General features: G+C 38.8%; 1 protein-coding gene across 1 annotated transcript; it reads right to left on the bottom strand.

Moving 5' to 3' along the window:
• Positions 1 to 5,959: 5,959 nt before the first annotated feature.
• On the bottom strand, positions 5,960 to 13,401 carry tubb6 (tubulin, beta 6 class V). The gene is made up of 4 exons (XM_067434409.1): positions 13,301 to 13,401; positions 11,777 to 11,885; positions 11,305 to 11,415; positions 5,960 to 7,120 (listed from the first exon to the last, which is right to left on the bottom strand). Exons 1-4 carry the CDS (start codon positions 13,355 to 13,357, stop codon positions 6,057 to 6,059), a joined length of 1,341 nt encoding a protein of 446 aa, XP_067290510.1. The 5' UTR covers positions 13,358 to 13,401; the 3' UTR covers positions 5,960 to 6,056.
• Positions 13,402 to 15,812: the final 2,411 nt, after the last annotated feature.

Below are 15,812 nucleotides of genomic sequence, written 5' to 3'. Positions count from 1 at the left end.
TAAGATGTGTAAAATATTGGTTGAGATGAATGAATGAAAAAAAACCCTCCAGAAGTCACGCTGAAAAAAACTGGGCGTTACTAGTGGGCATCGCGAAAAGATGCCATGTCTGCAATCAGATACAGAAACACTCTATTTCCAAAAGGTTTGGGACGTCTGCCTTAACATGCACATTAACTTTAATGACATCCCATTCTTAATCCATAGGGTTTAATATGGAGTTGGCCCACCCTTTACAGCTATAACAGCTTCAACTCTTCTGGGAAAGCTTTCCACAAGGTTTAGGAGTGTGTTTATGGGAATATTTGACCATTCTTCTAGAAGCTCATTTGTGAGGTCAGGCACTGATGTTGGACGAGAAGGCCTGGCTCTCAGTCTCCGCTCTAATTCATCCCAAAGGTGTTCCATCAGGTTGAGCTCAGGACTCTGTGCAGGCCAGTCAAGTTCCTCCACACCAAACTCACTCATCCATGTCTTTATGGACCGACGCTTTGTGCACTGGAGCGCAGTCATGTTGGGACAGGAAGGGGCCATCCCCAAACTGTTCCCACAAAAATGGGAGCATGAAATTGTCCAAAATGTGTTGGCATACTGAAGCATTAAGGGTTGCTTTCACTGGAACTAAGGGGTTAAGCCCAACCCCTAAAAAAACAACATCACACCATCCCCCCCCCCCCCCCCCGCCCCCAACCCCCCTCCACCAAACTTACACTCAGCACAATGCAGTCAAGCAAGTAAGCCAGTTTCCTGGCAACTGTCAAACCCAGATTCGTTCATCAGATTGTCAGACAGAGAAGCGTGATTGGTCACTCAGAGAACACATCTCACTGCTCTAGAGTCCAGTGGCGGCTGCTTTACTCCACTGCATCTCACCCTTTGCATTGTACTTGGTGATGTAAGGCTTGGATGAGCTGCTCGGTCATGGAAACCCATTTCATGAAGCTCTCTACGCTGTTCTTGAGCTCATCTGAAGATCACACAAAGTTTGGAGGTCTGTGGCTATTGACTGATCCCATGAGCTGATCCCTCTCTGTGATGTTTTACTGTGTAAGTTTTAGCCTATTCATAAATGTTCAAACTTTGGATACATTTTTGTTTCTTGTTGTCTATTGTTTGCTACTAACTGTTTTGCTATTTAGTCAAGTCTGCCAGTTTTCTGAATTTTTTATTTTATTTCTGATCTATGATGTAATAAATAAAAAGATTTTTATGATTAGCCCAAGTTTATTGGTTTTGTTCTTTTATTCAAATTCTAAATTAATTAATTAATTAAATAAATAAATAAATAAATAAATAAATAAATAAATAAATAAATAAATAAATAAATAAATAAATAAATAAATAAATAAATAGGTGAAATTAGGTAATTGAATTTGTCATTGCATCATACAAAAATTACTATTAAACAAAAGTATATTAGATTTATTTTACTGAAAACAAAAAAGTAACATTTGAGCTAGCTACTTTTGACCTGGAGACGAGTGACAGAATGTGTATTTTTGGGTGAATTATACCTTTAAACAGTAAGAGGTTTGATCTGAAAGTCCACAAGATGGCGGCAGATCCATTGAGTACCACTCAACAAAACAATGCCTCAGAGGGATGTTTAATATTAAAGCCTCATCTTCATTACCTATCCTTTTTTTTTTTTTTTTTTTTTTATTGTACAAAAGTTCAAGTATACAAACTGTACACAGAACAAGAAAAAATACAATATGCCAGGGGGTATATACATACATTATTTACATTCAAACAATTTGTATGTAGTACAAATAGCTATTGTTTTAATAGCCGTATTGTCTTCATTACCTATCCACATCGTTTATGACCCATGTTAATTGCGTAAATTGAAGGAGGAAAAATATGTTTTCAAATAAATAAAATCCATTTATTTCATGCATGGACTTTTTAGTTTCCTCACTGCCTCAGATGGATAGAGACTTTGGGGTGGACTCTATTTCCAGGCATAGTAGAGATGACTTTTGCATTTCATCATAATAGTCCAGATAGGCTTTCTTTAATAGAAAAAAAATGTATTCTTTATAATGACATCATAAATTTATCATAATCTTTTCCTATAGTAATATACATTAGAAATCATTTTATAATATTTACTCACTGACAAGTGAAATGAATAACACTGATGATCTCTTCATCACGGGTCCTGTTAGTGGTCGGGATATATTAGGCAGCAAGTGAACATTTGTCCTCAGAGTTGATGTGTTAGAAGCAGGAAAAATGGGCAAAAATAAGGATTTGAGCGAGTTTGACAAGGGCCAAATTGTGATGGCTAGACGACTGGGTCAGAGCATCTCCAAAATGGCAGCTCTTGTGGGCTGCTCCCGGTCTGCAGTGGTCAGTATCTATCAAAAGTGCTCCAAGGAAGGAACAGTGGAGAACCGGCCACAGGGTCATGGGCGGCCAAGGCTCATTGATGCACGTGGGGAGCGAAGGCTGACCCGTGTTGTCCGATATAACAGACGAGCTACTGGAGCTCAAATTGCTCAAGAAGTTAATGCTGGTTCTGATAGAAATGTCAGAATACACAGTGCATCGCAGTTGGTTGTGTATAGGGCTGCATATAGTATAGTAATAGTAGCATAGTGGCTAATATCTTGGTCCCAGACACCACAACAAACCTTCAGGGGTCGTGGAGTCAGGGCTGTTTATACAGCAAAAGGAGGACAAACACAATATTAGGAAAGTGATCACAATATTACGCCTTATCAGTGTACATCATGGCTCTCAAAATGACAATATACACTCACCTGTGCTTTTTTTAATATGGAAGGGATTGGGATGAATATAGAAGAGGCTGGAGTGGTCTAGTTTGCAGACCTCTTTATTCATAGGGAATGATCTAAATGATAGGGTTTGCTTTTGTATAAACATTTTGAAGAGAGCAATGAACATGACTGGCAGTGAAATATGCCGCAGACAACAGTTCATTTGGAAACATGAATCTGTGCTACGCTGGCACCATGTTCATGATCCTAAAAAAATTGTATTTTATAAATGTTTAGGCACAAGCTATTTTTTCTCAGTAGACGCTTTGCATGGTTATTGCCACTTGGCACTCATCTCTAGGGTAAGCATCGACTTTGGAATATGTCTGAGGATGACTAGTTGGTTTAAACAAATGAGACATGTAGAATCCAGATACATTTCCAAAGCCTTATTGGGCATGATGTGACTGCCACATGCTTTGACAGTGAGTTAGTACTGTGGCTAAAAAAGTTTTGGATCATGGAAAACAGAGCACATTTAGTCTACTGGGTTATAGATTTATGAATGTAATTAAATTGGGGGGGAAATACCAATCATACAGTACTATCCTTCCAGTCCCAGTCCTGGGACTGTGGAGGTTCTGGCATTCTTGCGGAAATGTGATCGAGTCCCTCTGACCCACTTTCCTCTCAGCTGAGTCGACTGCAGCTGTTAAACATACCAAAGTAAGACCTCTAAACCACTGCGTCCACAGCTGCAGTGGCCTTTCATCATCCGGCAGATAACCATTTCATATTTCAAAATATCACGCACATGGACCTTTTTGTGTAGGGACTGTATCACTCCTTTAGCCTTGTTAACAAGTTAAATGTGTGGGGGACTAGGACAGAAAACATAGTGTAAAAATGTGCAAATTATTTAAAATATAAATACCGGTAAATAACTTTAAAAGTGACAATAAAACGCATGTATACAAGCATTAGTTTATTTAATAATTAAAAGTGTAAAATTAAATTAAAATACATATTAAAACAATAACTGTGTAAATGTTACATTTTACATGAAGTATAAAAGTGTAAATTATGCATAATCACACACAACTAACCCTAAACCAAACCCTATTCCCAATTGTAGTTAATTAATTTTATTTTGTACTTTAATGTGTAATTACACTGTAACAAAATGTGGCCCACGCAGCTCTAACAGCTTCAACTCTTCTGGGAAAGCTTTCCTCAAGGTTTAGGAGTGTGTTTATGGGAATATTTGACCATTCTTCTAGAAGCTCATTTGTGAGGTCAGGCACTGATGTTGGATGAGAAGGCCTGGCTCTCAGTCTCCGCTCTAATTCATCCCAAAGCTGTTCTATCGGGTTGAGCTCAGGACTCTGTGCAGGCCAGTCAAGTTCCTCCACACCAAACACACTCATCCATGTCTTTTTGGGCCGATGCTTTGTGCACTGGAGCGCAGTCATGTTGGAACAGGAAGTCCCCATAAAGTTGGGAACATGAAACCCCTGAAAAGCAACCCCATAGCATAACCCCCATCCACCAAACTTTACACGTGGCACAATACAGTCAGGCAAGTACCGTTCTCCTGGCAACCACCAACCACTATTCATCTATTGGCGGGGTTCTTTAAACCACTGCATCAGATGCTTTGCATTGCACTTGGTGATGTAAGGCTTGGTTGAGCTGCTCGGCCATGGAAACCCATTCCATAAAGTTGCTGTTGTTCTCAATTGCTTCCATTTTGTTATAATCCCACTAACAGTTGACTGTGGAATATTTAGCAGTGAGTAAATTTCACTGAGCTCCTGAGAGCGACCCATTCTTTCACTAATGTGTGTAGAAGCATCTGCAGGCCTAGAGCTTGATTCATACACTTGACATACAGTGGTCATGGAAGTGATTGAACATCTGAATTCAATGATTTGGAGGGGTGTCCCAATACTTTGTGTATGTATAGTGTATATATACACAGACAAGCACACACAAATATATAACACGTACATCGCTTCGTCAGTTTGCGCTCAATGTTTGTGCTAATGTACTAAATATTTATATTTAATTTAATTATTTGGAGCAATGAACCTAGTCGTCCATAAGAGATTGGTTTTACATTTGAAAATTTGAAAAGCTGCCATAAATCACTCCTATGACAGATTTTGCATCTAATGGTTTCCAGCTGAAAGCCCTTTGTGTTTGTTAATACTGTGGCTCTAAATAGTTGTGTCCAGACTGGACTTCCTCTATTGTTAGCTCCGTGCTGCAAAGTGTGGAACGGCTTGCTCAGCAGCTGCTGAGAATAATAGAAGGTTGAGTGAGCAGGATTTGTGTCCAACAGGAACAAGAGCCTTTGTGTTACGGATATGAAAGCCTGTGTTATTCAGAATGACTGGCTCTAACCTCACCTATCTTCTACAGGATTTCAGTTCAACTTCAACTTGAGGCAAGTACACATCAAATGTCTTGAACTATCCTTTTTCCTAAAGAGTTCATTTTTCCTCCAAATTAGATTTTAGATTCCAACCGAAAAGACTGAAAGACATTATTTTCAAATCATAACGTTACACAACAAATAATCTTTATCCATCACCGGCAGATTGACTTAATGAGCTGTAAAAAGTTTCAGACGTCAGGAGAATAACGTTAGGCTTGGTATGTTATTTTGACATGGTATTATAAGAATATCCATTTCCCTTCTGATTATTTCCTTTTGTATTCAGCTGTAACAGTATGAAAAAGGGCAATATATCCTGAAAACTGCTGAGAGTTTTCTCTCTTTAAGTACACTTAAGTGGTCTTTTATTTAAATTATATTACTAAGGACATTCTTATAAAATATACTTTTAGGACTTGAAGTACACAATAAAAATGATACGATCAATAAGTTATGACAATATATGTTTGAGTCAATAATCCTGGTCAAAACAACTAATAAAATTACAATTTCAACTTTTTTTTATAAGTTATACAAGATTCAACACATTTTTCAGTTTAATGTAATTAAAGTTGAAATTACTTTTTTTTACACTTTACAAGTGCATACTTCTTTTTTCACAAGGAAAAAGTTAAATTACTGAATTTTTTGAAGAAATTTTGAGTGGTAATTTGATTTAATCCATGTAACCACTTAAAACCATTTAAGCACCATTCAGAATGTAATCAAGTCCAAGTGTAGTCAATTATAAAAGCCAAAAATATTCTCTGAGACAGTACTATATGATCCTCAAAATGCATTTATTGCAAACACGCTTCGTCATCCACATACAAAACGTAAAAATCACAGCTTTAAAAAACACTCACAGCACAAAAAACTCCTTCTGTCATTCACTCGTTCACCTCTTCCTCGTCGTCCTCAAATGCTTCTTCGCCATCATTGGCTGTAGCCTCCTGGTACTGCTGATACTCCGACACAAGGTCATTCATATTGCTCTCGGCCTCGGTGAACTCCATCTCATCCATTCCTTCTCCGGTGAACCAATGCAGGAAGGCCTTGCGCTTGAACATGGCCGAAAACTGCTCGGAAATGCGCTTGAAGAGCTCCTGGATGGCGGTGCTGTTTCCGATAAAAGTGGAGGCCATCTTAAGTCCTCTGGGTGGAATGTCACACACCGCAACTTTAACGTTGTTGGGGATCCACTCTACGAAATAGCTGCTGTTCTTGTTCTGAATGGCCAACATCTGCTCGTCGACTTCCTTCATGGACATAGGCCCGCGGAAAACGGTCGCCACCGTGAGGTATCGCCCATGTCGTGGATCGCAGGCGGCCATCATGTTCTTGGCGTCAAACATCTGCTGGGTGAGTTCAGGCACCGTGAGCGCGCGATACTGCTGACTTCCTCTCGCCGTCAATGGCGCGAAACCGGGCATGAAGAAGTGGAGGCGAGGGAAAGGCACCATGTTGACCGCTAGCTTTCGCAGGTCTGCGTTCAGCTGGCCGGGGAATCGTAACGAAGTGGTGACGCCACTCATAGTCGCAGAGACTAAGTGATTGAGATCCCCGTACGTGGGTGTGGTGAGCTTGAGCGTGCGGAAGCAGATATCGTACAGTGCCTCGTTGTCGATACAGTACGTTTCGTCTGTGTTTTCCACCAGCTGATGCACAGAGAGCGTGGCGTTATAGGGCTCCACCACCGTATCGGACACTTTCGGTGAAGGCATGACGCTGAAGGTGTTCATGATGCGGTCCGGATACTCCTCTCGGATCTTACTGATCAGAAGCGTCCCCATTCCGGATCCGGTTCCTCCACCGAGGGAGTGTGTGAGCTGGAAGCCTTGCAGGCAGTCACAATGCTCACACTCCTTCCTGACCACATCCAGGACTGAGTCCACTAGCTCGGCTCCTTCCGTGTAGTGGCCTTTGGCCCAGTTGTTTCCTGCACCTGTCTGTCCTGCAAAAGCAAAACAATAAGGGAAGATTGGTTTGCAATGAAAACAAAATACAATCTTCTTAACTGCTGGCTACAGTGAACTATGTGTGGAGCATTCATTATAGCCTACACTCTTAGAAGAAGAGTTCTATCTGTGCTACATATTTGGAACCCCTAAAAGGTTCCATATAGAACCCTTTTAAAGTGTCAAAAGGATTCTTTCTTGTCATTATAGAACCTTTTTATCATAAAAGGTTCTTTGGAGTTGAGTAAAGAACCCAATGGTTCTATATAGAACCCCAATAAATGAAGTGTGCTTAACTACAAAGATCCTTTTAAGCTAAAAAGGTTCTATAATGACAAGAAATAATCCTTTTGGCACTTAAAAAGGGTTCCATATAGAACCTTTTAGGGGTTCCAAATATGTAGCGTCAATAGAACTTTTTTAGGTTCTATATAGAACCTTTTCTTCTAAGAGTTCATATGTTTATGTCCATCCTAATTGGGATGCATTCCAACAGCATTGATGAACTGTAGTATTTTCATCAGTGAATGTCAATAGTGACCCTAGACCACAAAACCAGTCATAAGTCGCATTGGGTATATTTGTGCCAATAACCAACAATACAATGGTAATTGCTAAGGACTTCATTTAGACAGCTTTAAAGGCGATTTTCTCAATATTTAGATTTTTTTGCACCCTCAGATTCCAGATTCTCAAAAAGTTGTATCTCGGCCAAATATTGTCCTATCCTAGCAGCAAACGAGACATCAAAGGACAGCTTTCAGATGATGTATAAATCTCAATGACTGGTTTTGCATTCCAGGGTCACATTGACTTTAACTTTGCTATTGACTTTAGAGCATGTTTCCGTTGGTCACTAATAATGACCCAGCAGCTGATTGTGATATTTATAACATTAGAGTAATGGGATTTGTGTTTTTTTATGTCACTTTGAATTATAGAAGTGGGGCAGATTAACCGCATTGCCAATATAATTACACTAATATAAGATTAGTCTGTATTCAAAATTAATATTAATCATAAAAATGTTATCATTTTTATCATAAGGTGGGGGGGGGGGGTTTACTGGCAGTATTTTTTTCCCTTCAAGCACTAAATCGTTCCAATGTATACATTTCTCTAGTGGTGTATAAGTCACAGGAATTGACAAAACAGCCTTTTTCCACTTTAAATAATCTTTTTGTGCAATGGAAATATTCCATATGGAACCATTGATGCCAAAAAAAGAACCTTTATTTTCAAGAGTGTAATATTGTAACTCATTTTGTGTGAAGGAATAAGAGCACATGTTCTAAAAAGAAATTTTATAATTAAAAGGGGTCATGATCTTTGTCATTTTATTGTTTTATGATGTTTCCTGGGGTGCACTTATAAAGTATGATTTGTACATCAAAAATGTTCATAATTTATATATTAAAGTCATAAATGGCATTTTTTTCCTACCCTGGTTTTTGCCTATGCTTTGAACACTCTGTTTTAAGGGGCGTGTCTTTGAGACTTCAGTGTAAATGCTCACTGCTGTGATTGGCTGCTGTGAGACTTCAGTGTAAACGCCCACTGCTGTGATTGGCTGCTATGAGACTTCAGTGTAAACGCCCACTGCTGTGATTGGCTAACATATTTCCATTTGAAATAGCAAAGTAATACTCTCTGCGTTTTTACTATTATAGCTCTCATGGTTAACTAATCGTGAAAAGTGTTGCATTACATTCAGATCAGTTGCAGAGAAGATGATCATTGTAGCCGATCACAGACATGTTGAATGAATGCAACTAACAGTGCAAACGTGATATAGTTAAGAGATTCGTTGAAAAAATGGGAGCCACTGATAAACTTACGCTTGTTGTTTGACAACTCCATCGCAAAGGGAGCATTCTTTGATCGCTTACTTTATACAATGAAATCACTGTTAAATAACAGGGGCCGTATTCACAAATTATCTAAAGGCTAAAAGTAGCTCCTAACTTGCCGATTTAAGAGAAACTGTTAAAAATAATGGGCATGTCAGTCCTAATTTCAGGACTCCTACATTTTACAAGATACAAGAGTATTTCACAAAGCATTTTAGCACTAAAACTAGCTCCTAAATGCATGAAACGCTAAGAGTACTCCCAAGTCACAAAGACCAAATAACTAAACTATCCTTAGGCTGTTGCTGCAATCTGCCCAAAGACACTACAAAACATTGAGACAATAGTGATAATTAATGTATCTCTAATAAAATAAAATAAAAATAATGTCACATTACTTGTAGTATAGTTGTGTTTACGAGTTCACACTTACAAATGATTGAATAAAGTAAAACAATATAAGTGTATTTGAAGTCCTGTCCTAAGCAATCGAGGGCTCCGTACTCTGATTTTAAACCCAGTTCTGCCCCGTATCAGACCAAGACTGAGGAACGGGATGGCGGAGGGGTACAGGAAACTGTGGAGAAACTAACGTTAGGTGAGTCGGCTCTCGGCTGTGTATACACCTCCTCTCACGCTGTTGTTAATAAAACATAATTTTCGCTTTAATTCTGTAATCTCTCAAGATGCAGACATGTTAGAGTTGACAATTAGCTGAACATTTACTCGTTTAACTAGTGGCCCTTAGCCTACTTTTTAAAATCTTTTTTTGAATATGGCAACAAGAAATCTCGTTCAACTAAATATTTCTATTATTAAATCACTGACAGAGACCCCCTCCCCTATCAGCCAATCACTGTGGTCATAGTTAGCACGCGTGATGACATCATCCATACCAACGAGGTCAACCCCGCCCTTACTCTTACCTTAAGACTTCTCTTTATTCCTTAGTAAAAGTTGCTCTCAGCAGCATTATGAATAGGTTTTAATAGAAAACTCGTAGCTAAGAACTCGTAGCTAAGAACTTCCTAAATGGCAGTTCCTGCCATTTAGGAAAACTCTTAGTGGGAAGAATGTCAAAATGTTTTGTGAATATGGCCCCAGAATATTTTCATCCTACTAAGAGAAACAAAGCAAGTTGACGTTTAGTCACTGGTTTGATTTACTGACACACAGACAAAGAACATCTGACTGTACATGAATCATTACATTTCAGAAATCACATGATCAGGTATTAGAATAAACACAGTTACTTATATGATGCATTACCGTCGAGTCCAGGCACTGCACAATATTGTAATCCTCAACAGAATGTTTATTGCTTAGTAGCTAAATCTGGTAGCCTAGAAATCTACACGCACCATAGAGGCAGCAAATCTAATTTGCAGCTAGTGTCGTCTAGCAACTCTCCATAGACTTGTGAGCTAGAAAAACCAAACTCTGGTCGGGCCAATCACATTGTGTAAAGAGTTGGTGGGCGGGGCTTAACATAATGACGGCAGAGTTGCGGAGGTTCAGCATGCTATTTGTAAACAAAGAAGCTGGCGAACGACGGTCTTTCGAATCTGCGTTGGCCGCAAATCTGGAAGACTTGGAGTTAAGCTTTTCTCTGAAAAAAGAACAAAGAACGGCACTGAAGTCATTCTTAAGAAGGGAAGATGTGTTCGGAGTTTTGCCGACTGGATACGGCGAAAGTTTAAACTATTAACTAGCTTCGCTTCACTTTCTTCGTTGCTCTGGTTGGTTGTAGCGCTATCCTATCGCGTGCAGAGGGAGTTTGAAAGACAACCGTTTATCCCGCCCCTCAAATTGAGCTGTCAATGGTGAGTTTCCAGACAAAACATCATGATGTGGGTCTGGCTTGTCAGGCTATCAATCTGGTTTAACACTAGGCCTATGTTACTTAGGCTACCTATTACAAGGCGTTGATCTTCTTCTGCAGAAGCATTTTTGCTGGGCCTGGTGTCAATAAAAGCTTTTATTGGACTAACAAAATAGTTTTCAGTTCTGAAACTTACACTCTAAATAATGCTGGGTTAAAGCAACCCAAGTTGGGTTGGAAATGGACAAACCCAGAAATTGGGTTGTTTTAATGGGTCCATTTACTAGGGATCAAACAACCCAATTTCTGCGTTTGTCCATTTCCAACCCAACTTGGGTTGCTTTTACCCCAGCATTTTTTAGAGTGTAGAGGATATTTTGTTAGTATGAGATGTCAAAAGGAAAATTTGATTTCTCAGTTCATGACCCCTTTAAGTGTTCTTTATAGTCTACAAACTTTGGTTTGAAGCTAAAACGTGAAAAAGAAGAGTGGCATGTTGACACGGTACCGAAGATGAAGTTGTCTGGTCGAAAAAGCTGTCCAAACGCCCCAGAACGAACACTGTCCATAGTTCCAGGCTCCAGGTCCACCAGCACGGATCTGGGAACATACTTGTGAGCTACACACACACACACACACACACACACACACACACACACACACACACACACACACACACACACACACACACACGGCTATAAATCTTGTTTGCTGTCAAAGTTATGCTGTGAAACTTTATCACTAAAACAGATGATATCTGTAAATCATTATAAATTAATAATTAAAACAATGCATATTGTGTATATATTCGTTTTTAGTTAATTTAAACGCTTTAATACAACATTATGCTGGTGCAGTCAGAGCAGCCCAGGAAATTCCTTAGAGCTGACTACACTGCTCAAAGTTTAAGGTCATTGTGAGTTTGTGAGGGGAGCGACAAGAGCACAGATTCATTCTCACACACTCATGCACATACTTACAGGACGCCTCGTTGTAGTACACATTAATTCTGTCAAGCTGCAGCCCTGAGTCACCCACATAGTTGCCGGCAGGATCAATGCCATGCTCGTCGCTGATGACTTCCCAGAACTAAATGTCACAGATGTTTTGGGTTAGTTCAGATTAAGATGTGATTTCAGACAGATTTCCAAACCGTAGCTATACTGTGAGATTGGAGATTCTTCACATACTCGCACACAGTAGGACGCATCTCACCACACCCATATGCCACTGATGTGCCCTTAAAATGTAGCGGTCTGTTGTCTATACCATGACTCAAGCATTGATCACATTCAAGTACACTAAATATGATCAAACCGAACTGTAATCAGCTGTAGAGAGGGGAGTCCGACTGTAGATTCCTGATCTAATGGCTTCTAAACAGTTTAGTTACGTACACTTTTTAGTAGACCAGAGTAAGAACCCTTGGCAAAAAAAAAAAACCTAATGGGTTCCAAAAAGAAACCTGTACAGGATTCCATTTCGAATTTCTATTATATTTTGGAACCGTTCCTAATATGATTCCATTAGGAATTGTCTTATAGGATATGTATGTCTTGTCCTATAAGATTCTTATCTGATTCCTAGGATTCTGTGGGAATTGACAATACATAAATATCCTGTAGGATCATTTCTGCAGGATTTTAATGGGATCCAATTGGGTCTCTCTCTCTCTCTCTCTCTCTCTCTCTCTCTCTCTCTCTCTCTCACACACACACACACACACACACACACACACACACACACACACACACACACACACACACACACACACACACACACACACACACACACACACACACACACACACACACAATGTTACTTTAAAAAGTTAATTAATTCATAATTTATTTATTAAATAATATTTTTTTTTAATTAAAAAAGGATCACAGGACAAAGTGAAATTCCATTCAAATAAATCAGAATGTCCAATAAGGTTCTAGGAATCCAATAAGATCCTACAGGATGCACTGAAATTCCAATAGGATGTGTTTTTTTTTTTTTTTTTTTTTTTTTGACAAAGGAAATACCTAGTAAAAGAAATTAACAAAAAAATAACCAAATCTTAAAGAGATAGTTCACCTCCAAAAAATTATGACACATTTTTCGGTTTTGGGGAAACTATCCCTTTAAGAGTCGGGAATCCTATTTTTGAATCACTGAAAATGAACGATCAGGAATCGAAACACCCTGGCCGTGCAGTACGTTTTGAATCACTGAAATGATTCGGATCATACGAGTCATTTGTTAAAGAATCGAACTAAACTTCTTTAAAAGCATTAAAAGGTCCGGCGTTTCGTGTAGTCTATAATTAATAGCGGTGCTGCGCTGTAAACGTCTAATAGAAAACTCTCATGACTTTTTTTTTTTTTTTTTTTATCAATGCATTTTGGTGTTCAATCCTACATATAAACTCTGCATTAAGCAGAAATTATATTTTTGAAATTGCAAAATATAGTTAAAACCTACGCGATAGGTGGAAAAACAAACAAACAGGAACTAACCTTTGTTCCAATCTGGTTGCCGCACTGTCCGGCTTGAATGTGAACGATTTCCCTCATGACTGTGTGTATGTGTGTGTGTGTGAAGAAGATGCTCCTCTGAATCTGAGCTCTGCTCTACTCTACTGCAGTGTGACTGAGTTCAGTGAGACACACGATCTTCAGCCTTCACACGATTGGTCGGAATATGAATGACACATCAGCTGCACAATCACAAGTGTGCAGTCCTCTCTTCTATACAGTGCCAGATTCTGCAATTGTATACTATTATAAACCATGTTCAGATTACCTTAGAAAGTCTAGACATGTATAGGCTATTATGTAAACAAGAGTGTGATTTTTTTTATCCTTTTCCAACATTGCCTTTTTTTACCAGATACATAAGCATTTTAAAGCCGTTTCAAAAATAAATCTGAGGCATGTGGGTGATTCTATAATTGCAGGTACATTTGGTGTCCAGTCATAATTTTTTTTTCCTGCTTTTTTCAAATGGTTATATATGTATTTATTTGTTATTCATTGTCATGTATCACAAGATGTTACAGGCTAGCCTAGTTACAGGCCATATAATATTTTCTGTAAAAATGTGTCTTTATATAGATTAAATAGGCTACACTGAATTAGTGTACCCCATCATATCATTGTGTAATTAAAAAATATATTTGACTTTTCTATTGGTAGGCTAATATTTAATTTTCATAATTCTACAACAGTAAATTGTTTAAAAATAACTTTGATCCTATAAAAATGAGTGTCCATAAATCTGGTGTGAATTCTGTTGCCGCACCATACTTTGCTTTTAAATTGGTGGCATTATCTCCCACAACTATGTAAGATACCGGAAGGAAATTATGCCACTTTCCCTCACTGATAAGATTTAAAGTACTAAAAGGTATATATGTGAAAATATTTTCATCTAAAAAGTTCTTACACCTTGAGTTATTTTTTAAAATGTCAGAATTGTTATCACAGTATCAAAAGGAAAACAGTTTATCACTGATCACTTGGTTGTTTAAACGTCTCTAAATCATGATTTCATTGGTGCCATGTGCTCTTCTGCTAACAAGTAGAGTTTTTGTCTAAAAAGTTTAAAACTGTCAATTGTGTTACTGTCAAACTCTGATTAACAATGTTGACAGTATGCAACTATTGTTTTAGGACAGAATTGATAGTGACAGAGTTGACAAACAATACAGACCTTTTTTTGTTTGTTAAAATTAAAAAATAAATAAAAGTAAACACAGAATTATTACAATTTTAATGTTTCCAATGAGATACTTAAAGAAATTTCTGCTTTACTTAAATTTTTGAAAAACGAATTCTCCAATTATATAATCACTCACATGTTAAAGCCGCACTGCTCTCGGGGTCCCCCTACAGTTTGGAAAAAATAATGTCCTCAACTACTGTCGTAAGAGCTGTCATCCTACAACAGGGGATGCCATCGCGCGTGCATTTGTTGACATGACAACCCTGATAGCCCTGAACTAGTGATGAGTGGCTCGTCTCATAACCCGCGGACGGTCGCGTTAATGGTCGCGGGTGCGCGGCGGGTTGTAAAAATATATACAGTGTTGCGGTGCGGGCCAAATAACTTCATAAAAGTGGCGCCGCGGGACGGTGCAGCGCTAACAGTTCCCCTGAACACTGCAAGAGGAGTTCTTCTGGCGTCCCGTGTGAAATGTCTTCATCCCAGGTAACGTTACAGTCAGTGGCATATGTTTCAGCATGTCATATGAATATCATTTCATGGGTTTTATTTTTTAATAAAATAATCACGATGCTCACTTTTACAAGCCAGCGTCATTATAGTAGTCTATTGGTTACCGTTTTACAGAATCTATATGATACTTCAGTTCAATGTTTGAGTGGTAGCTCACCGTGACAAGCAGGACAGCATCGGTCGGGCACGCCTCCTTCAGCTCACGCCGATGAGCAAACGCTGGTCACATGTTGATCCTCGTCCTGCCTTTAATCCCATCACTTTTTAGTTTCCTCTTATTGCTTTCCTCCAACAAAACCTTTTCTTTCTTATTTGTCTGTGCTGCTTCGGACATGACTATATTATCCGACGAACAAAGTTGGGCTCGCACGTCCGAATGTAAGGAAGTGTGGGTGTTGGTGGAAGTGACGTATATGCCGTAAAGCAGTTGAATTTTGTAGTTCTTTTTGTTCTCGGGTTACTACCCGAAACCCGAAGTTTAAAAGTATGATTAAAAACGATACAGACCCCATCAGGCTATGGCAGACGTGTCATTCAACCTATTGTAAGTCGATTTATCATCACAAGAGTCTTAAAAAATATATTATGAAGGTTGAAAAGTTACCTGGTGCTCCTTTAAGTATGTACAATAAGTATGTAGTATTGACAAAACCAGCATAATCAGAAACATTGGTCTCACAGAAACACACAACAGGGGGTAAACAGGGATCTTTCTGGAGTTTGATATTCATGTACGAAGTAAGTCTTTTTAAAAAGCCATCACAAAACAAGTTCAACTGGAGGACATTTTTC

Source organism: Pseudorasbora parva, chromosome 24, assembly GCF_024679245.1.
Source record: "Pseudorasbora parva isolate DD20220531a chromosome 24, ASM2467924v1, whole genome shotgun sequence".
NCBI classification, from domain to species: Eukaryota; Metazoa; Chordata; class Actinopteri; order Cypriniformes; family Gobionidae; genus Pseudorasbora; species Pseudorasbora parva.
The sequence above is the reverse complement of the archived record's forward strand: the minus strand, read 5'-3'. Positions and strand labels throughout refer to the sequence as shown.